Below are 23,017 nucleotides of genomic sequence, written 5' to 3'. Positions count from 1 at the left end.
ATATTAGACTGGGTATATTAGACCTGGGTATATTATACCTGGGTATATTAGACCTGGGTATATTAGACCTGGGTATATTAGACAGGGTATATTAGACCTGGGTATATTAGACCTTTACACTATCAAATATACAAAGATGGAATAAATCACAAGGAGAAATGTAAAGTTATGCCAGCTTCAGGTCAAAACAACACTGCAAAATCTGCTGCTGTCATGATTTTCTTTATACGTTTTTTATTATTTTGGCTGTTATAACTTTCTGTGTGTGTGTGTGTGTGTGTGTGTGTGTGTATGTGTGTGTGTGTGTGTGTGTGTGTGTGAGTGTGTGTGTGTGTGTGTGTGTAAGCAGCCGTCCCTCGCGGCGCTGAAGCATTGTGCCTGATGTTTGCCTGCTATCAATTATTCAGCCAGACCATTATTTGGATTCATGGAAAAAACACACACACACACACACACACACACACACACACACACACACACACACACACACACACACACTTCTTGTTTTTTCCCCTATCTGTAGAAAATTATTTCCTGTTTATTGGTTTATTGTTGAGTGTTAGGAGGTGGTGTGTGTGTGTATGTGTGTGTGTGTGGGTGTGTGTGTGTGTGTGTGTGTGTGTGTGTGTGTGTGTGTGTGTGTGTGTGTGTGTGTGTGTGTGTGTGTGTGTGCGTGCATGCGTGTGCGCAGTGTGTGTGTGTGTGTGTGTGTGTGTGTGTGTGTGTGTGTGTGTTGACTGCAGGGAGAACGGAGAGAGAGGGTGTCCAAGAGACGGCGAGTTAGGGGAGAGAAAAGGTAGAGAGACAGAAGCCGTTTTCACACACAGATCGCGCAAAATTGCAGTTCAAAAGGCCCACAAAACCGGCAGCCTCGCCACAGAAATTGCTTTCACACACAGCCAAGCAGCACCGCCACATTCCTGTCCTGGGGTGTGCTTTCAAGTGACATCCACCCCTCCCGGACTGAAAGGCGAGCGGAGGCATTTCCACCCAGCTCCTCACCCAAATGAATATTTTCATAGGTTAGTGTATGATGAACGAATTCATTCAACAACAAAACATCGCTGATGTATGCCAGCCAACGAGGTGCAGCTGCGGTTGTTAAGGATCAAGCTGATAAAGCTGCGCTCGTTAAGGATCAAACTGATAAAACACGAAAGTGTTGTCCACATGCAGTAAAAGAGCAATTTTCTAACCAACATATTTGCTCCCTTCTGGTCCTTTGGAATGCACCTGGGTTGACGTGCTTAAACAACATTCAAGAGTCCATACTTTTCCTTTGACATATTTATTTTCCTTTTCCATTCAGGTTAGTGTCATTGTATTTTTCCTTTCCATTTTCCATTCAGGTTAGTTTCATTGTAATTTTCCATTCCATTTTCCATTCAGGTTAGTTTCATTGTATTTTTCTTCTTTTTTCCCCACAAACAATGTATTGCTCTTACCAGGTCATGGCGAGCACAAGGCTGTAGTTCAAAGTAACAAAAAATGAAAGACTAAATATAACTCAAATTCACTGTTGTACAGCAGTCAAAAACCGTGTGGCTACACATCCAAAGAACCAAATCTCTTTTTACAGTTCCACTCTCCAAACCTCTCTTTTCATACCAGCTGAAATCAACCAGCATTACCACTCAGCTGATTGTCAAAGAAAGAAGGGCGGGTAGGGGGGGAGGGGGGAGAAGGGAGGGAGGAATGTCTAATTGAAACCATTTCACACAACACCAATAGTATACATTCCCTATATTTCATTACGGTATATTAAAGATTAAAGCATAATTCAATAAAAGAAAATTAATGACAAATTTATAGTTTCGGCTCCAACATCCCGGCCCCTAATTGTCATGGAATAACTCAAATATGACAATTACAAACAAAATGGAGCCAATATTATTTTTTGCAATAATTAATATCAATGAATTACAGTATATGTCCATTATATCAACGTCCATCTTCAAGTCTTTAGACTCTTGTTGCGTAAATGTGTAATAACTCATGAGTAAAGAGTCCAGTTTAAGTCCAGTAATAACTCATGAGTGATTAGTAGTAGTCCATAGATGTAATCAGATGTGTATGTATTGAAAGAAGAGAAAGAGGGGGGAAAGGGGTACGTTACTCTCCATCTTGGCCTTATAGTAAAAAGGGGGAGGGGGGAGGGGGGAGAAGGCAGGCAATGCTACTGTCCATCTTGATCCTCCAACAGCAGCACAAGCTTTGTGATGGGTCGGCAAAGTGTACTGGTCTTCGTGCGAAGTTGCACTTGCCGAACGAAACCTCTTGAATCTGGCAAGACTTGAGTGACTTTTCCCATAATCCAAGAATTTCTTGGAGCGGTGTCGTCGACGATTAGGACAATGTCTCCAGTTACAAAATTTCTTCTTTTCTTGGTCCATTTTTGACGTTTTTGGAGTTCGGGAAGGTACTCTTTCACCCACCGCTTCCAGAACAAGTCAGCCATGTATTGCACTTGACGCCACCTCCTTTTTCCATAGCAGTCATTTTGATTGAACACGCCAGGTGGAAGGGACGGCTGTGTTTTCAGTAGGAGAAGGTGGTTAGGTGTAAGGGGCTCCAAATCTCCAGCGTCATTGGAGACATTGGTGATGGGCCTGTCATTTATGATGGCCTCCACTTCACAGAAAAGTGTGGTGAGTCCATCCTCGTCAAGTCTTTGCTGTTGCATTAGGGCACTGAGAATGCGTCGGATGCTTCTGATTTGCCGTTCCCAGATTCCTCCATGATGTGATCCTGTTGGTGGGTTGAATATCCAATTGATTCCCTTGTTTAGAAGATTGTTTTGGATTTGTGTGTGGTTTAAACCTTGTATTGCTTCTTTCAGTTCCCGCTCGGCTCTAACCAGATTGGTTCCGTTATCTGACCTCATGACCTTAACAATGCCTCTTCTCGCCATAAATCTCCGGATGGCATTGATGCATGAGTCAGTGTTAAGACTGTTTGCGAGTTCCAAGTGAATTGCTCTGATGTTTAGGCAGGTAAAAATTACACCATACCTTTTAACTGTGGCTCTTCTCTGCTTCACCTCAAATGGGCCAAAGAAGTCCACGCCCACGTTTGTGAAGGGCGGATCGTCAGGAGTCACCCTCTCTTCCGGCAGGTTTGCCATGAACTGCTCACCTTTCACACCAGTGAGTTTCCTGCAGGTCACACATTTCGAAATGACCTTGCGGACGGCAGCATTTCCTCCAGGAATCCAATATTTCTGCCTTAAGCGTGAGAGTGTGTAACTCCTTCCGCTATGCCCTACGTTCTCATGAACGTGTCTGATGAGGATTTGCGTCACATGATGCTTTGCGGGTAGGATGACTGGATTTTTGGCTTCAGCTGGCATAGCAGATCTCAACAGCCTACCACCCACTCTTATCAAGTTGTTCTGAAGAATGGGGGCGAGCTTGTGAAGATGGCTGCTCTTTTTTACTGATCGCCCTTTCTTCAGTTCAGTCATCTCATCCATGAACGAAGCAGCTTGACAAAACTGAATGATCGCAGTTTCCGCTTCCTGCAGGTTTTCAATGGTGAGAGGTCCTTTTTCACTTTTTGCCGTCTGGTTACCCAAGCCTGGGTTTGTGTGAGCTTTCAGCACAGATTTGATTCGTAGAATCCAAGCAACGGCTTTCTTGAGATGATGCCACTGGGAATACTGTGTGAGCAACTTGTTGACCGTCTCTCTGCCATCCTCCATGGTGGTAACACTTACTGCGAGTACTTTTACTTCAGGGTCTCTCGCGTTGAGGGTGAAATCCGGAGTTTTGGGCCATTGAGGCTCAGGGAGATGGAGGAACTCTGGCCCTGACAACCAGACCTCGTTTCTCAAGAAGGCACTTGCAGAGATGCCTCTGGAAACACAGTCAGCGGGGTTCATGCAACCCTTCACGTACCTCCATTGTGAAGCCTTTGAGGCACTTCGAATAACCGCCACTCTGTTTGTGACGAAGGTCTGAAATCTTGATGTTTCATTGTTTATGTATTTTAGGACAGATGTGCTGTCAGTCCAAAACACAGAAGGTTCAAGTGGAAGCTCTATTTCTTCGTGCATCATCCTGTCTATCCGTACAGCTACAGTGGCCGCGGTAAGTTCCAACCTTGGAATGGTCACAGGCTTGAGTGGAACTACTCTGGCCTTACCCATGATGAAAGAACAATGAACTGTGCTGGATTTGTTCATCATTCGAAGGTAAGAGACTGTACCATAACCACTTTCACTAGCGTCTCCAAAGTGGTGAAGCTGTGCCAAGACTGGATGTCCAAAGTCAGGTGGCTTGATGCATCGCTTGACCTTGTAGTCTGCCAGCAGAGGCAAGTTGCATAACCATCTGGACCATAGCTCCTTAAATTTCTCAGGGATCTTTTCGTCCCAACCAAGCTTCATTCCAGTTAGGTTTTGCAGGATTTGTTTTGCGGGGAGGATGACGGGGGCCAACATACCAAGTGGGTCGTAGATGGAGCTCACCATAGATAAAATACCCCGCCTGGTAAGTGGTTTGTCCTGTAGATTGATCTTGAATTCGAATGAGTCGGTTTCAGTACACCACTGCACGCCTAGGGCTCTTTCAACTGGCAGGATGTCTTGACCAAGATCCAAATCCTTTATTTCTTTTGATCGACTCTCTTCCGGAATTGAAAGGAGAAGGGTTCTGCTGTTGCTGACCCATTTGTTCAACTTGAAACCGCTCTTACTGCATAGAGTTATGAGGTCCTTTGCAATTTCCACTGCCTCCTTTTCATCCTCGACTGACTTTAGGCAATCATCCACATAGAAATTTCTTAACACAGAAGAGATTGCTTCGGTGCTAACTCCATCCACATGGTCTTTTGCACACTGTCGGAGGGCAAAGTTTGCACAACTAGGTGAGGATGTGGCACCGAAGATGTGCACAACCATTTTGTACTCATCTAGCTCACCGTTGAGATCTCCATCAGGCCACCACAAGAATCTGAGTAGATCGGAATCATCCTCAGGCACCTTGACCTGATGGAACATGGCCTCTATGTCTGCCATAAATGCAACACGCTTCTGCCGGAATCTTGTAAGGACACCAATAAGAGAATTGGTTAAGTCTGGGCCTTGCAGAAGTCGTGCATTCAGAGATGTACCTTGGTAGGTTGCTCCACAATCAAACACTACCCTCAGTTTGAGCTTTTTTGGATGGTACACTCCATGGTGTGGAATGTACCAACTCCTTTTGCTTTGATTTGCTTTGTCCTTTTGTTCAGGTGTCATCCTGATGGCAAAACCCTTTTCGATTATATCTGCCATAAACCTTTTGTACTCATCGTAGAACTTGTTGTTCCGGATAAACTTTCGCTTTAAGTTAAAAGCTCTTTGTTCTGCAACACATCGGTTGTTGGGAAAACCAAGTTCTTCTTCTTTCAATGGGAGTCCAATACTGTAGTGTCCGTCCACTAGTTTGACAGATCTGGAGACACTATCCATGAACTTGTGATCCTCTTTAGACATCTCCATACGTTCCTTGTGTTGGTGTTCTGGGAAGTCTAGCTTAATTTGCTGCTGCAACAAATCCTCCATTCTTGTGACAGAAATTCTGTTTGCTGTGACAACGGGGTTTCCAGTACGTGTAGAATCCATTTTCCTTAGTGGGCCATTGATTGTCCAACCCAGGATGGTCTTAACAGCGTAAGGGCCATTCCCTTGGCTGTTTATGACTTTCCAGGGCTCTAGAGCCTTTGGCACGTTGCATCCAATTAGCAAGCCAACTTCTGCATCTATCTGAGGGATCCTAACTTCTCTCAGGTACGCCCATTGATTCACATCCTTCTGGGTGGGAATATTCTCTTTACGTACTGGAATCTGGTTTTGTGTGAATATGTGTGGTAGTTCCACATACTCATCACTTTCTAGGCCACATATTTCCAAGTCACATGTTACAGATGTTTTAGTAGCCTCTTCTTTATTCATCGTTCGAAGAAGTATTTCTGTCTTTCGTCCGGTAACTTTGAGCTGCTGAAGAACTGACTCTGTACAAAAGGTAGCAGTACTGCCGGGGTCTAGAAAAGCATATGTTGTTACAATGTTATTACTCTTTTTTGCTTTCAGCCTTACAGGAACAACAGCCAGGATTCCTTCAGGCACACCGGCCCCATTATCCTTCCATCCGTAGTCCTTATCCGTATCCACTAAAGCGCTTGAAGCATTTACAACAGCCTTTTCCTTTTCTTTGTGTGAGTCTTTGTTGGCAATATGCAGAAGAGTTGGGTGTTTCAGGGTGCACTCTTTGCAGATAAGTCTCTGCTGACAACCTTTACTCATGTGTCCTTTTTCGAGACACCCAAAGCATAGCCCTTTACTCTTGAGGAATTCCAGTTTCTCTTTGTGGTTTTTCTTGTGGATCTGAAAGCAAGCAGAAAGATGGTGTCCTCCCTGACAATACATGCATCGGTTAGATGGCCGGCTAACTGTTTTGTCATCGTTTCTTATAGTGGTTTGAGATATTGGTGATACGCTTGTGGCAAATCCACTCTTACTCGTTTTGAGCTTCATGCTGGAAATACCAGGGACAAATGTGTTGTAGCTTGTTTTAGTGGCTGTGACGGGTTCCTTTAGGTTTAGGTTTCCAAACACAGGGTGAGACAGGATTCTTGACTGTTTGTCCACAAACTGCACCAGATCTTTAAACTTGGCTCGTTTGTTTTCTCTTTCTTGTATGTCACAAGCCTTAACCCTCCATTTTTCTTTCAGCTTATATGGGAGTTTCGAGAGCACAGCTCTCATGTTGGCTGGGTGATCCATCTCTTCCATGTAATCCACATTATCCATTGTATTCAGACAGCCATTAAGAAACACTGCAAATGCCTTTAAAGCTTCTGGATCTTCAGGTTTAATAGATGACCAATTGAGAGCCTTTTCAATGTAGGCCATGGCTATCCGGTATTCGTCTCCAAAATGATGTTTCAATAGTTTTTTTGCTTCAGCATATCCTGTTTCAGGTTGCATGTACTGACAACTGCGTACAAGATCTCTTGGTTGGCCAACAGTACATTGCTCCAAAAAGTAAAGCCTGTCTTTACTGTCCTCCGTTTTCTCCTCAATACCGTGTTCAAATGCTCTTATAAAGAACTGATAATCCAAGGGGTTTCCACTAAAAGTAGGGATATTGAGCGGTGGTAATGAAGAGAGTTTCTGTTGTTTTACCAGTGTTTCTGTGATCACGTTTTGTTTTTCCATTATGTTTATTAAATTGTCCATGTTATCCTCCTCGGAAGATGTGCTGGATGAAGTACAACTCCGTCGACGTTGTGATCTTGTTCTTTGTGCTATGGCTTGAGGCACTGTACTTTGTGGTATGGCTTGAGGCACTGTACTTTGTGGTATGGCTTGAGGCACTGTACTTTGTGGTATGGCTTGAGGCACTGTACTTTGTGGTATGGCTTGAGGCACTGTAATTTGTGGCTGAATTCCAGCTTCCATGGTTGTGCTCAGAGATGGTGCCTTTGTTTGGAATATATCTCTCATCTCGGGATCCTTCTTTAATGCATTTTCCAAATATTCATTCATTCCCTCCTCTCCTGAAGGGGGCTCCATAGAGTACTCATATTCCTGTATGACACTCATTTTTGCAGTGTTTGCTGCTAATTCGGTCTCCAGTTCAAGTTCTTCCTTTTTGCCTTTAAGAATGGCTTCTTCTCTTTCCAGAGCTTGTTTCTTTTTCAGCATGTTAGCTCGTACCAGCAATGCAGCCTTTTCACTTTCCAACTTGAACTTTGCAGATGCAACAGAAGACCTTGAACTTTTTGAAGAGACACTTCTTCTTTTCACTTGCAAATTGCATACAGGAGCTGCATCGATCCATTTTTCCACTTCATACACAAATTGCTGCACAGCTTCAGTTTTGGGATTGAACCATTCAGCTTGATCAATTTCTGCTTCTTTCTCATCCTCTGTGGACAATAAATCCTTAACAAAGCCGTTCAACTCCTGCATTTCATTGAATAGCTTAAAATAGTCAGTGTCAATTTTAGATCTCACCAGTTGCACATTACAAACATTTTCCATCAACTCTATGATTTCATTTTTCTTTTTGGTTAATACACCCAACTTTGCGCTCCTTGATGCTTTCAGTCGCTTGAGCCTTTCTGCAAACACATCCTCAATATCTCTTCCCAAATCCTCCATTTGACTGGTTGACAAGATGGTTGACACCGTCTTGTCAGACTCCATTTTGTCACTTGGTGGATCCATTTTTCCTCTTGACTCAATTTTGTCATTTGGCAAAGACATTTTATCATTTAGCAAAGATGAAAAACTCCTTTTGGTGCTTCAATTTATTGTTCTTGGACATTGAACTTGATTTCCATACAGCATTTGCATTTGTCTGAAAGCATTTTCCACAGGTATTGGAATATCCCACCACATTAGGTCTTTGAATGCACCATCGCAGTGACATAATTGCTGATGTCCATTATGCCAGAGTGCTTTTATTCACAGAATCACAAAAAATGCAGGAAAATTCCAGGTGTTTGTTTAGCACAATGTTTGGGGATTTGAGTTCATGGTACAAACACACATTTCCTTCCATCGCTCAACCATGCGCTCTTCTAGCAGCAGGTTTTTGACAATTAAAAGAGCAATTTTCTAACCAACATATTTGCTCCCTTCTGGTCCTTTGGAATGCACCTGGGTTGACGTGCTTAAACAACATTCAAGAGTCCATACTTTTCCTTTGACATATTTATTTTCCTTTTCCATTCAGGTTAGTGTCATTGTATTTTTCCTTTCCATTTTCCATTCAGGTTAGTTTCATTGTAATTTTCCATTCCATTTTCCATTCAGGTTAGTTTCATTGTATTTTTCTTCTTTTTTCCCCACAAACAATGTATTGCTCTTACCAGGTCATGGCGAGCACAAGGCTGTAGTTCAAAGTAACAAAAAATGAAAGACTAAATATAACTCAAATTCACTGTTGTACAGCAGTCAAAAACCGTGTGGCTACACATCCAAAGAACCAAATCTCTTTTTACAGTTCCACTCTCCAAACCTCTCTTTTCATACCAGCTGAAATCAACCAGCATTACCACTCAGCTGATTGTCAAAGAAAGAAGGGCGGGTAGGGGGGGAGGGGGGAGAAGGGAGGGAGGAATGTCTAATTGAAACCATTTCACACAACACCAATAGTATACATTCCCTATATTTCATTACGGTATATTAAAGATTAAAGCATAATTCAATAAAAGAAAATTAATGACAAATTTATAGTTTCGGCTCCAACATGCAGCATGGTAACAAGGCTTTCAATATTCATCTGATCGACTTTATGCATCACAGACGCACCATCATGTAGCTTATTAGGTAGGCTACAAGGCTAATTCTTATCTTTTGGTTCCAGTTTTTTGTAAAGCAAATGATTCCCATCAAGTAGCCTAATTATAGGGGCCATTCTGAAAGACGACGCCCGCATATCAAACAGCTGCAGTCTGCATAACGTTCGTCGGGGGAATAGTATAGGCTATAAATGCACATGACTACTATAACGTTAGTAGTTTTTGTAAGGGAATGCACAAGTGGCTAGCTAGACAGATTGCAGTTCTGGAGCTGGTTTCCAAAGGGAATATCCTCAGACCAACTCGCCACAGACAGCTAGTCCTCTGAAGCGTATTATTATATCCGTTAATTTTACCTACTAATGTCAACATCGTTTGAGCATAAAGCCTAACCTACTTACAGGCACGGAGCATTCCTCCTGGCGCATGATTGTATAGGCTACTTTTTTTACTTTCACTGTCTTTCCTGCTGCGTGAGGTGATTTCCCCTGTAATTTTTTTATGAATGAGCTGAGCATTCTCACTGTTCCGGGTTGCTGCTCCGACACTTTCAAGTGGAGGCGGGTTACCTGCTAACCCGGTGCTGTGACTAGGTCGGATGGCGGGACAAAAGGCGTACAACAATTACCCACCAACGCGTGTTCAGAACTTTCACATCGGAGGCGTGGATCCTATTTTCCGTGCATTTTGCGGCTTTCAAGGCCGGTGTGAAAGAGCCTAGAGACAAACTGATAAATAGAGAGAGAGAGAGAGAGAAAGAGTGTAGAGGTAGAGGATAAAAGAAAACAAAGATAGAAACAGTAAACAGTAAAGCAAGACAAACGACCCAACTGAATTCAACTTAATTGTACTCAATTTAAGAGAGCAGTAGAGCCAGACAGAGGGAGAGGGAGAGAGAGAGAGAGAGGAGAGAGAGGGGGGAGAGAGGGAGAGAAAGAGAGAGAGAGGGGGACAGAGAAAGAGAAAGAGAGAGGGAGAGGACAGATTGAGAGGAGAGAGGGGGAGAGAGAGAGGAGGGGGGGAGAGAGAGAGAAAGAGAGAGGACAGATTGAGAGGAGAGAGAGAAAGAGAGAGAGGAGGGGGGCAGAGAGAGAGAGAGAGAGAGAGAGTTAAAGTCGTGACTCTCGCCCTGGGCTGCTGCAGTAAATCACAGTGTGCCGTCTGTCAACTTGACTGGTTAAATAAAGGTTTAATACAAACGGCTCTCCTCCTCTCCTACATTTTCAACATACTGTCCCATCCCTGCTACTATCTATTCTGATTGGTTGGTTCTCAACCTGACTGTAGTCAGGAGCCACATCGACAAACAACTATTTCTGCAAAGCCACAATCCAAAAACATCCCTTTCCGCCCTGAAACCAGCACGCTTCTGTTTGAGTCTCGCCAGCTCCTCAGCCCGGAGCTCTCCACCTTTCAGAACACTGGTACTGATTGAACCTGGGGTTTGTTTTGTGGTGGTGCTGCGAAATGGACCTTTTGAATTGTGAAATGAGGTTATCACAAAGCAGACAGATGCATTTTCCTGAACTCATGGACATGAAGAACTACTCGAGTTACCTGCAGTGTGCGAGATCAATTGTGTTTGGTTGTTCAGATGGTTGAGGGGTTGGTGCGTATGGAATCCGCTTATAGTGATCAGCTGCTTATAATGATGAAAAGTCTTGGCCCTGAATCATTCCTGTACACATGCTGTTTAAATAATCTGCTTACAGTGATCATGTTGGGCCTTGTCACACCTGAGAACAATGAATTAAAACTACAGTAATTCTATATTTTCTTTTACTTACAAACTGCCAAAAATGAGCCAACGAGATACGACAGCCATATTTGGTGCGTGTCTGTATATGGAGAGTAGGGATGCACCGATGTGAAAATTTTGGCCGATACCGATAACCGATATTAACATTGCTGTTATGACCGATAACCGATATTTACCGATGTCGATATGATCTGTATAAAAACACATTTTTGTGATAATAAAATTGTGTACATACTGAAAAACACATGTAAACACTGTGAATTTGAAAGATTAATGTCTTTCTTTATTTCCAAAACATTTGGAAAAGCCCAGAAATCATAGATTTACTGCAATGTTTCCTCTCAATGTAAAAAATTTGGCTGATACCGATAACCGATATTAACATTGCAACATTGGACCGATGCCGATATGTTAGAAAATGACTAACATCTGCCGATACCGATATGATTGACAATATATCGTGCATCCCTAATGGAGAGCGATGTGTTTGAAACAGCTGGAGGCCTAGGCTAGGCTTGTTGCAACCTGGAGCTGGGTTGTAACATTTAAAGTTTTAAAACACTTTTCATTTGAATATTTCCCATTTCTCATCTCTATATTACTTACTAGTCTTTATTTTGATGGCTTTGTGTAAAGGTTTTGTAAAGTAAACGTTTTTTTAAATAAGCGCTGTCTATTGCTTTTTGTCGTTATTATTACTATTAGTTTTATCACTAAATGTAATGAAATCCAAGGAAACCAAACATTTGACAAGGGACGAGCAGTGCATGGATGATGTGTTGGCAGGTTGATGTATGATATGAGATTTGGGGCAGCTTGGTGTGGAGGGTCAGAGCACAGTAATGACATTATCACAGAGTGCTCGCTAAATGCTTTAGCCGTCGGATGGCTGCGGGGCTCCAGGGCTCGACTGGAGGAGCTATCTGATTTGAACTCGGTGTACTCAGATCTAATAGGCTCTATGCTGCTCTGTACCTCGCCCAATAAAAAAACCTCACCTGTGACTGCAGTTAAACCAAAGTCTGCTCTTGACCAATAAGGCTTTTTGAAGGCGTTTACTTGAAGAAATGTCCACTGAAACCCAAACGAAGGGAATTCTTTTAGGTGGGATCGCTAGCCTGAGATCAGGCTGCCTGAATTGTCAACTTGTTACACTCCATGTCCTTCTGCAGTCTGACATTGCCTCCACTGTAACTGATTTCCACAGGGGAAATCCCAAAGGAGGCATTTGATTTTCTCTAACCAACCACTAGAGACCAACAATGTACCCCCACCTGAATCAAAAAAAAAGTGGGGAGAACATAAAAAAATATCTCCCTTATGAATAAATGCCTCATAGAGTGCTTTTTGGATTTCAAAGTAATTGGTACTTTCAATCGATTTAGAACAGCCTCGATAGCAGTGTCTATCTGCGTGCGGGTGGGCACGGTGGCTCAGTGGTAGAGCTGTCGCCTCACAGTCAGAAGGTCCTGAGTTCGATTCTCGCCTGGGACACTGTGGGCGCTTTGGTTGTGTTCCCCCCCATATCTTCAGTGCCTACTGCCCAGGTGGGGTATCTCGTCGTAAGGGCCTTTCTCTCTGTGTGGAGTTTGCATGTTCTCCCCGTGCTCCCCCAGGGGGTTCCTCCGTATATAACCCCCCCACTAAAAACATGCAGAAGATCAGATCGTCATCGTCATCCGACCAGTGACGACAACATCCGAAGTTGGTCCCCGGGCGCTGTACGAGAAAGCGACCGCTGCTCCTGGCCTGCCCCCCGGAGGAAAGGACATGCCTGGATGGGTTAAATGCAGAGGACACTTTTCACCGGCCACCGTCAGCATGAGTGTGTTGTGGCCGCATGCATGTATTGTGGTGTTCGTGTGACAATAAAAGACGGGGCTTGTCCCGTTACGAGAGAGAGTACGAGAGAGAGAGAGAGTATCTCGTCTATAGCATTGTCGTTGTTGTTGTTGTTAGGTCCGGCGCACTTGAAAACGGCATTTTGCGGCAGATTGGCTAATCGTTAGTCCTCTCAGTGCTCATTGGACCAAATGTTTTTTTTTATGAGAAATCGTTAGTGTAGCAATAGATTCCCTGCCTACGAACACAAGGGTCGCAGGTTCGCGTTCACAGAGGCACGATTGGCTGTGTCTGCGGGTGGGAGGCCGGATTGAGGGTATGTGTCCTGGTCGCTGCACTAGTAGCGCCTCCTCTGGTCGGTCTGCCTGTTCGGGGCAGCAGGGAACTGGTGGGAATAGCGTGATCCTCCCACGTGCTACTCTACGTCCTGTCGGTGAAGCTCCCCGCTGTCGGGTGAAAAGAAGCGGCTGCGCATGTGTCAGAGGAAGCATGGTGCTAGTCTACGGCTCTGCCCAGATCGGCAGAGGGGGTGGAGCAGCGACCGGGGCAGCAGGGGGAAATAGAGGGTATGCACGTGATGTCACAGAGGCACAAGTCCGCGCGGGATCACGCCCCCTGAGTGGCCACGCCCCCTGGTCACGCCCACTGAGTGGTCACGCCTCGTGGTCATGCCCACTGAGTGGTCACGCCCCCTGGTCATGCCCACTGAGTGGCCGCAAGACTGAAGCATGAATGCAGTAATCAGCCTAGATCAATGACTCGTGCTGCTACAAACAACAGGGAGGAACCTGCTGAATGTTTTGCCACTCAGTCCTGATTGAGGGGCGTGTTCCAGAGGGAAAGTGACATCCGTGCATACAGCATACCCTCTATTAGGAGTTAGAGGTTCAATTCCAACTTGGGCCAGCCATATAAATCATGAATAGAGAGCTGCAGGAACGAGTCCGGAAATCATCGATGCTAACACTCCTGGTTCTTCACTGTTTTTGCCTATGGGATTTTTGAATGGGTTTTTGCCACGATGCTTCTAATAAGGTCTCTGGGCAACGTAAGCTTAATCAAACGCGAACCAGTGTTTAGTAATATCATCCTGTGTTTACTTGATCCTTTTTCTGCTGGAAAACTGCTGCCATGCTCCATGTTTTGTTTTAATTTGTTCATGTTTCTGTTTTTTCATGTATTCGCTATGCTTTTTATGTCTGCTGCACACAAATTGCCCTTCGGGGACAAATAATAAACTTGAATCTTGAATCTTGAATCTTGAATCATCTTCACACATGAGGACCACTTTTATGAGTTTTGAAGCTTTTACGTGCCGTTAAAAGGATGGCTAGCTAGCAAACGGCTAAATGAGACTACACTGTTGAGTCGACGGGGATATTATACGTCAATAACGTCATCACTTCAAAGGACGAACACGGAAATTCTCTTTCCCTCACCTGGTTCAGCCCGGGGTAATCAGTGCACAGCAGCGCACACAATCAACAACACTCCAGGTTGAGTGGTGACGTGACGTGGAAGCCTATGCGACACTGTGTGTAGTTCTGGATTAGCTTAGCACAAGCTTTTTACTTCTAGGGTTCGCATTTACGCTTCAAAACCCATGAAAGTGGTCCTCATCTGTGAACATTATCTGGCTGAACACTGGCTCGCATTTGATTAAGCTTGCGTTGCACAGAGACCTTATTTGAAGCATCGCGGCAAAAACCCATTCAAAAATCCCATAGACAGAAACAGTGAAGAACCAGGAAGTCCGGGACTTCCGCGTTCTGACTACAAAAATACGTCATCCCTGCGCCTCTCTATTATAAGGTGTTTTGGATAAAGCTCCTGGTGCTCCCTGATGAAGGACTGTCACACTCACTCCTGCTTTTGGTTCATAATCAAAAACGAATAAAAGCAAACCCAAAGCCGTAGGCTCACATTCATCAGTTCCCAGCGTCAATAGGTGGGCCAGAAAAAGAACCCTCTTACCGACAGGAGCGGAACAAACTTCCTGGTTTCACAATCTCATCAGAGATTCCTGCTCGCTCTGGCAAACCAATTAACCCAAACTAATTAGCCAAGTGGTTTAACCACGCCGCACTCTCACAAACTGATGCTGAGCTGAAGACCTTCCTCCTGGTCTGCAATCTGATCAGGCAGCTGATGCAACAGAAACCCATCAGCGCGACTCCACCCTCTGATAAAGTTACTGCACGCTCCCTCGCAAGCGGATAAGCTAATCCAAGCGCTCCCTCTGGCTAAAAGCTGATTGACTTTAATTGTCTTGTGAATGATGTTAATTTCTAAAATGCACTTCCTTGATAGGGGGAGAGAAGAGGAGGAGCTGCATCATAACGACCAGCAGGCCGCTTTCATACTGGAAATGCCAAACAGAAGGAGTGCTGATTGATCTCTGGCTGAGTGATTTACGCTCATTTGAGGCTATTTCAGTGTCTGAGCACGGCTACAATTCAACGGTGGTATCTCAGACTTGAAATGTTAGCTTAGAGATGCATGATGACCAATATGACAATCCTGATAATAATAATAATTCATTTTTATGTCAACTACATGCCTATAAAGTTTTGTGACTGCATCTTGCACAGTTTAGAGGCTATAGAGACACTGCGGAGCGCGTCATCATTCAGAAACCACGCCCAAAACGGGGGAAAACACAAACTCCCGTCCAATCCTGGCATGTCGCGTGCATGGTCGGGTGTGGCACAAAAAGATCGTATATACGGAAGATGAACACTCCAACTTATTTCATTGACAGCAACATCCACATTTTTCTTCTTGCCAATTCTTAATGGCTTCCTTGTTTTGCTCAGGAGTACAAAAAAACTTAAACTGCCGATTTTTTACATTTGTTGTGTGCGCAGCCCACCACACAACAGCTTTTAGCTATGTTTAATTCAAGGAATATGACGCTGGTGTGTGGAAGTGAACTGAGCTTTTCCCCCGTGATGGGCGTGGCCTATTTCATGCAGTGTCTCTATTGCGCTGACCAAATCTGTCCACAGACAGACAGACAGACAGACAGACAGACAACTGCTTCTGTGTTAGTTCCCATTACAATAGGTGTCTTCACTCTTCTGGACAACATTTTGGCTTGACGGCGCATACCGCAAGCACGCACGCACATTTTTGGCCATTGCCTACTGAAAACCATGTATTTATTAATTTTGAATAATTCAGACTTTATGAAGACTCAAGATTACGCCAAAGCATTTTTAAACTTTTGAACATGACCTCCCTGTTATTCGCTGCCCCAACATCCTGTTTCAACCAGACATTTACCAGTCAAATTAAAGAAGCAACATTTGATGGAAATGCCGTTTCCTCTGGTACTTTGAATTCTATTATTATAGATATTTCCTGAAACTAGACGATGGCAGGGGACTGAAAATGAATGAGTGGATGCAACACCTGATTCAGAGATGAAGCACCATCACATTACTGCTATTACACTGACACCTAGTGGCAGGAAAGGGGACTGACAAACTAAACCTGTCAAATTGGGCTGAATAGGGGTTGCAGCAAATTATAGTCTCACAATTATAAATAATTTGTTACTTATCGTGACTTTTGTCACTTTTGACATCTTTTATCTACATTATATAACATATAAAATGTATATATACTGTATATAATATATATCAAACATTTGGACACGCCACAATTTTCTTCATTATTATCTATCTCACTACTGCCAGTTGAGCAGGAGAGCACACGAACACGAACACAAAGCGTGGAAGCGATCCAGGGAAGGTTATTGGCAGGTCGTAAAGTCCTGGAAACCACCTCACGCCCACACCCCCAGTTGGGATTGGGCTGAAAATGTGCATGTCGGTGGGTTATGATCTGGAGAAGGTCATGGCAGGTTGTAAAGTCCTGGAACTGCATGGAAAGTCCTGGAAAGTCCTGGAAACCACCATCATTTTCGGCCAAGCAAAAGGCACAGTTGTATTGCTTTGTATTGCTTTTTAGATACTCTGCTCAACTGGCAGAGTATCATCCAATACTGTGGCACTGTATGGTACAATAGTCTAACGGTACAAGCTAAAAATAAAGTGGCCAGATTGATCAAAACGGCCTCCAAGATCATCGGTCGACCCGTCAACCAGGGCTTCCTTGACAGCCAGAACGCAGCAACTGTGCGTTTGGCCCAAAAAATAGTAAATGATCCCTCTCATCCCCTCCAGCAGGACTTTGAGCTGCTTCCTTCGGGCAGGCGGCTCCGAGTCCCGCGGTGTCGCTGAACAGGACCAAAAACTATTTTGTGTCCAACGCCATCACCCTCCTGAATAAGCAGGGGGGTAAATAGGCGCGACTTTGGGGGTAGCCATTGAATGATTTGATTGGGGGGGGGGGGTGTTGTTAGTCTATTTAATAGAAATGAGGTGGATATGTCAGACTTGCCTGTCCCTACAAACTCCAGGTGGATTTATTGCTGTCCTTATCTTCTATTTTTTATATTCTACATTTTATGTCTGGTTTTTAGGACCTTACATTGCTGCAAGTTTAAGTCTGTATGTGCCCATGTGTCTTTGATTTTTTGACTTTCTGTATGTTGGCACTTGTTGAACATTACAACACATTTCTGTGAAAGCAGACAATAAATGAACTTGAACTTGAACTTTAAACCTGTGCAACGCTGGGCACATTGCTAGTTTTGACTATTTTCCGTATTTTCGAATAACACCATCAAAATATCAAAACTATGAAACTTTAGATCAAAATGGCTTTGAGATCATGAAAAACATCTGTTTCCAATCAAAACAAATGGGGGTGTTCTCTGTACACTGTAGCCCTGTTCGAAACCGGTTTCTATTACAGAAATAGTGGACTGTATAGTATATGTAAGGGATAATGTATTGTGAGCCGGTGATTACTGGCGAAATAATGACCGACAGGTGAATTATTGAGCCCGACGCGCAGCGGAGGGCTTAATCATTCACCTGAAGGTCATTATTTCCAGTAATCACCGGCTCACTATACATTATCCCGCTTAGAACACGGCCTACAACTAAATCATTCAATAATCTGACAAAAATAATTATTCAAATAGATTTTTTAATAGCGTTTTCAACGACAAAGCGGTTTCATTTGTAATTGGCACACAAGACACCACAGCTGCAACTGGTTGGCCTAATTAGTAGTGTTTGCTGACAAAAGGCTCTTATCAACTGATCAATCCAGGTGTGGCAGAGCAGCGGTCGGTTGTCGAGAAATAATGACCGGTGAATCTTGTTGATTGACCAATCAGAATCGAGTATTCAAGAGAGCCGTGTTCTAAATAACTATATAGTCCACTATAAAATACCCACAATGCACTGCAATTTCTAGTGACCAGCGAATGTACCCTACAGTTCCTCCCGTATACCACAATGCAATGCAGTCGTGTTTACCGAAGGAGAAGAAGAGTGAGGTAGTATCTGAAACTTGTTTGATCGTTCCCCATAGAGTTCACTATTATGATAAACGTCACATGGGGAATAGTGAGTGAGTGAATGAGTGAACCATTCCAAACACGGCGTGCAGCTCACCTGAGGATGAAGCAAAGCATCCTGGGATGTGAGGTGACCACACGGTGCTGTAGATGACCCCCTCATGACCACGGAGAGTGGTCAGCGATTGGCCGAGACTGGGGTCCCACTGCGGGAAGGAAAACACAGCTGTCAGAGGACAAGGAAGGAAGGAAGGAAGAAAGAAAGAAAGAAAGAAAGAAAGAAAGAAAGAAAGAAAGAAAGAAAGAAAGAAAGAAAGAAAGAAAGAAAGAAAGAAAGAAAAACTAACTAACTAACTCACCACTTTAGCGGTTCGATCCCAGGATCCAGAGACAACCAGGTTCTCTCCTCTGGTCTGACTCCAGTCTACAGCATACACCTTCTCACACACACACACACACACACACACACACACACACACACACACACACACACACACACATTTAAATGATTTATTTATGTCCACATAAATACAGAGTACAAAGGACATAAACACTAGTAATGCAATCAGATGTTGGGAGTTGGTCAGATACAAGAGTGCCTAATTGGCGACCACAATAATGCATACAAAGAAGATATAATACCGCACAGGGTGATGACAAAGGCAGATTGACATACAGTTATACTGTAATACAAGATAAGGGACAGCATCCAATTTCAAGGGTACAAAAAGCAGCGCCTTCTCCATATTGAGCGACTGCCAATAATAGCAGATACTGAACAATACCTTGCTAACTGTTTGGCCCTTCTCTTAGGTAGACCAGCCATCTGAAGGCCTCTTACAACCAGCTTATGGACATGACCCAGGCTACCAAATATGAAAACTATAAGTTTACACCTGTAGCCCAGCTGTGAAATGGTCTGCTCCAGCTGTTGATATTTTAGCATCTTGGTTATAAAGGCCTCCTCTAGGCTGTGGTCAAAGGTACAGCCAACCTCAAGAACAAACACCTCTCTGAGATTTTCATTCACGACAACAACATCAGGAGTGTTAGCTGGAATATTAGAGAACACATCAGAGTCGTCACTACACAGACTGAACATGCTCGGCTTCACGGTGGAATGCTTATAGAGTGAAATAGAAGATCTAAAAATAGAGGAGATATCTTTTGATATCAAATCCACTATTCTATCGTGCCTACATATGTAAAGCCCTTTGTATGCATGGCAACCATTTAAGATGTGAGACATGGTTTCAGTAATCTGTTCATGACCATGATGTATACAGTGAGGAGCATGACTGTTCGGAAGCCAGATGGAAAGATTGAGCTTGGTTGGTAAGGCCTGTAGTCTTGCTTTTATAGTAAAGATAACAATGCTCTCATCTATAGCTAGGTTTTTAAATACTGCATGAGACACAGAGTGATCTGCTACAGGAAGACATGCGAGCTTTCCTTGGAGTTTCAACTCAGTCCAGTGTTGTCGCTGGACTGAGTTGAAACTGGACACACACACACACACACACACACACACACACACACACACACACACAGAGTATTGTGCAGCTAACTCAGCCAAATGTATGTTTGCTCAGTGTGGGGGTAAGGAAATTGGTACAGCCACAGACTGTAACAATGGTCTGTAACGTTAGTTTTGATCTCATGGCCGTGAACGCAAACAGAAGAATGTAAACAGCCGACTGTTAAATAATGCACGCAGTAAATTAACGTGAGCAACATACTAACAATGGTCTGTACTCTGTAACGTTAGTTTAATCAATTGTCTACATGTTAGCCATGAAAGCAAACGGAAATATGTACGTTAACGTTAAACGGCCGAATAACACCGTTAAATGGTATATGTTATGTTCGCTGCGGTGCAGAAATTACTTTCAACATGACGGTGATAGGCTGTATTCAGAGTACGTTATAACGTTATAAATATACGGTAGTCACGACGTTAACAACTAACCAATGCCGGGGGTCCGTATGGAAAGTGGAAATCGAAATGGTTAAAAGTTAAATCAATTTGGTCATTCAGTGGCAATTTACTGCCATGTAAAGTGACGACAAGTAACAGTTAGCCGCTAACAATAGCCACACTATTTTTTCTTTTGTGACCATTTTGACGCATCGAGGCACGTAGAGTGCGTCAAGGTAATTACGTAGTCGACGTCATCAATTACGTCGACTCGCGGGGACAGCCCTATCCATTATACTATCAAAATATGGCATCCTCCTTAAGAAAGCAAACGTATTTTTACCCCTTTTAACTGTGTGTGTGTGTGTGTGTGTGTGTGTGCGTGTGTGTGTGTGTGTGTGTGTGTGTGTGTGCGTGTGTGTGTGCGTGCGTGTGTGTGTGTGTGTGTGTGTGTGTGCGCGTGTGTGTGTGTGTGTGTGTGTGTGCGTGCGTGCGTGCGTGCGTGTCCCACCTCTTGTGTGTGCTCCCGGGCCACCCTCAGCGGAGCGTTGTGATTGGCTGTGTCCCAAAGCTGCAGGCTGCCATCTCCGCCCCCAGCCACCAGGACATGCTCGTTAGCTTCACTCCATGCCACGTCAAACAGACCGTCACTCCACTCCCAGCTGACACACGTGCACGCACGCGCACACACACACACACACACACACACACACACACGCACACACTATATTTGTTCCATTCCAATATTCAAATTCCATTGATAAAAATAAAGAAAGGGAAAAATAAAGAAAAAAATAATTAAGAAAAGCAATTGGCTTCACCTTCTTACTACAGAAATCCCAGTCTCTGTCTCATCAAGGACAAGGAGTGTGCCACCACCTGAAACACACACACACACACACACACACACACACACACACACACACACACACACACACACACACACACACACATTATTATTATTATTATTATTATTATTATTATTATTATTATTATTATTATTATTATTATTATTATTATTATTATTATTAATAAACAATTACATCACTGGTCCACAACTTAACTCAATTCAACTCTCAGTAACTGCCAAACTAAATTAATGCCTGCAAAACTATTTAGTTTTCGGATATACTAGTGAATTTGTAATGAAAACGGCGGAGTGTTCCTTTAACGTGAGAACACAAGACATGTTTTTCTCAGTATTATGTTGTGTTGTCCCAACCTTCACCTGTGAATGTGTTGGAAATGTCAAAATGTCAAAATGTGTTAGTGCAACAACTTGATCTTGGTCTCACTGCCTACATCTCTCTCTCTCTCTCTCTCTCTCTCTCTCATCAGAGAAACAGTTATCATGTGACGTACTGTATTTCCCACCCGCTACACACTTTGCATTTATTTAAATCAGAACTGAACTTCTGACAAACTAGTAAACACATGTACACACTATCTTACCACTTTAACAATACTTTGATACATACGGTAGGTAAGCTATCTCTGCATATACTGTATATTCTCAAGTGAAAGATGAGTGTATTTCTGCAGTGTGTGATGAGTACATGAGGCTACATGTAAGGAACGTAACGCAGAGCTTGACTTGTTACTATATTGTTGCTGACTGTGCTGTACTGACCAGCGATGCCGTAGTACTGGGAGGTGGCACAGGCCAGTCTGGTGGGGATGAACGGAGACACTTCCACAGCGTAGCCGTGACGTGCTGGACTGCGGAAAGCCTTCACAGCCATAATCCTCACCACCCAGCGCCGCCTGCTGGAGAGGACAGGGGTCTGTACATGTGTTTTATTCCGAGTTCAGATGCAGATTTGTGTTTTGGTGAACTTTGGCCGTTCATTCTAACTGAAGAAGACAAGTTGTGAGAGTTTTCAGGCCAGTGCAAATTCAAAATCATCCTGAAGAAAATCACCATAATATTCAAATCGGGGTTTTGTCTCGACTCGCTAAACATTATAAATCAAACATTATGAATCAAATCAAACACATTCAGTCCATGCTGCATCAAATAGCAGCTGAAAGGAAGTACTGATGATATATAACACTATATGGAATCTCAGATGGGTGGGAAGAAAAAACACACACACACACACACACACACACACTATTTCATAGAATTAAATTCAACTTCATGAAATCCCAGTTGACCCCATTTATCTTTCCTGTAGTAGTTTTTTTCTTCTTCAAATTGTCATTCTATTTCCTCACTTGAATTGTAATTGATGACTGATTCCAATTATAGTGACATAGTGAGTCTGTCACTTGTGTCTCTTTATCATAGCCTACATCATACAGAATCAGAATGACATTTGATTCTATATCCCATAATATTCCCAATAACATTCCCAAACTGACTTATATGTAATGTAGTGCTCGACAACAGCAAGTTAATGTTATCTTATAGCCTACTACTACAGTACGCTAACTGTTAGCTAGAATAAAGTTGTAATGTCCTGTGTTTTCTATAGTATTCGTATAATATTCGGGAGTGGTGGTGCAATATAACATTCCCTTTTATGTTGTATTATCGTTTCAAAGGTACTAACGTTATATGCTTACTATAGCATAAAACACACTTGGTGTTTTTATGTGCTGCTGCCTTGAGGACTCACCGACTTTCATGGATAAATACAAAAATAAACAAAATACTCACGGTGTGGTCGTGCAGACAAGCCTTGGCAGAGCTCAGCGGCTCGTCGGCAGGTTAAAATACATAATAAGTCACACAGAATGAAAACACTGTTCATGAGTCCATAAG

The 23,017-nt window shown here is 43.4% G+C and overlaps 1 protein-coding gene across 1 annotated transcript in view; it reads right to left on the bottom strand.

The window, feature by feature from the left end:
* pex7 (peroxisomal biogenesis factor 7) overlaps positions 1-23,017 on the bottom strand; it is a 100,587-nt gene that overhangs the window by 77,538 nt on the left and 32 nt on the right. Inside the window, 6 exon segments of the mRNA XM_083642668.1 lie at positions 18,430-18,538; positions 18,692-18,769; positions 20,762-20,912; positions 21,072-21,129; positions 21,881-22,014; positions 22,913-23,017. The exon segment at positions 22,913-23,017 is cut by the window's right edge and continues 32 nt beyond it. Of these exon segments, the coding sequence (XP_083498794.1) occupies positions 18,430-18,538; positions 18,692-18,769; positions 20,762-20,912; positions 21,072-21,129; positions 21,881-21,992 (508 nt within the window). The 5' untranslated portion in view covers positions 21,993-22,014; positions 22,913-23,017.

The sequence above is a fragment of the Poromitra crassiceps genome, assembly GCF_964638095.1.
Source record: "Poromitra crassiceps genome assembly, chromosome: 9".
NCBI lineage: Eukaryota > Metazoa > Chordata > Actinopteri > Beryciformes > Melamphaidae > Poromitra > Poromitra crassiceps.
This window is presented reverse-complemented; position numbering and strand designations above follow the sequence as displayed.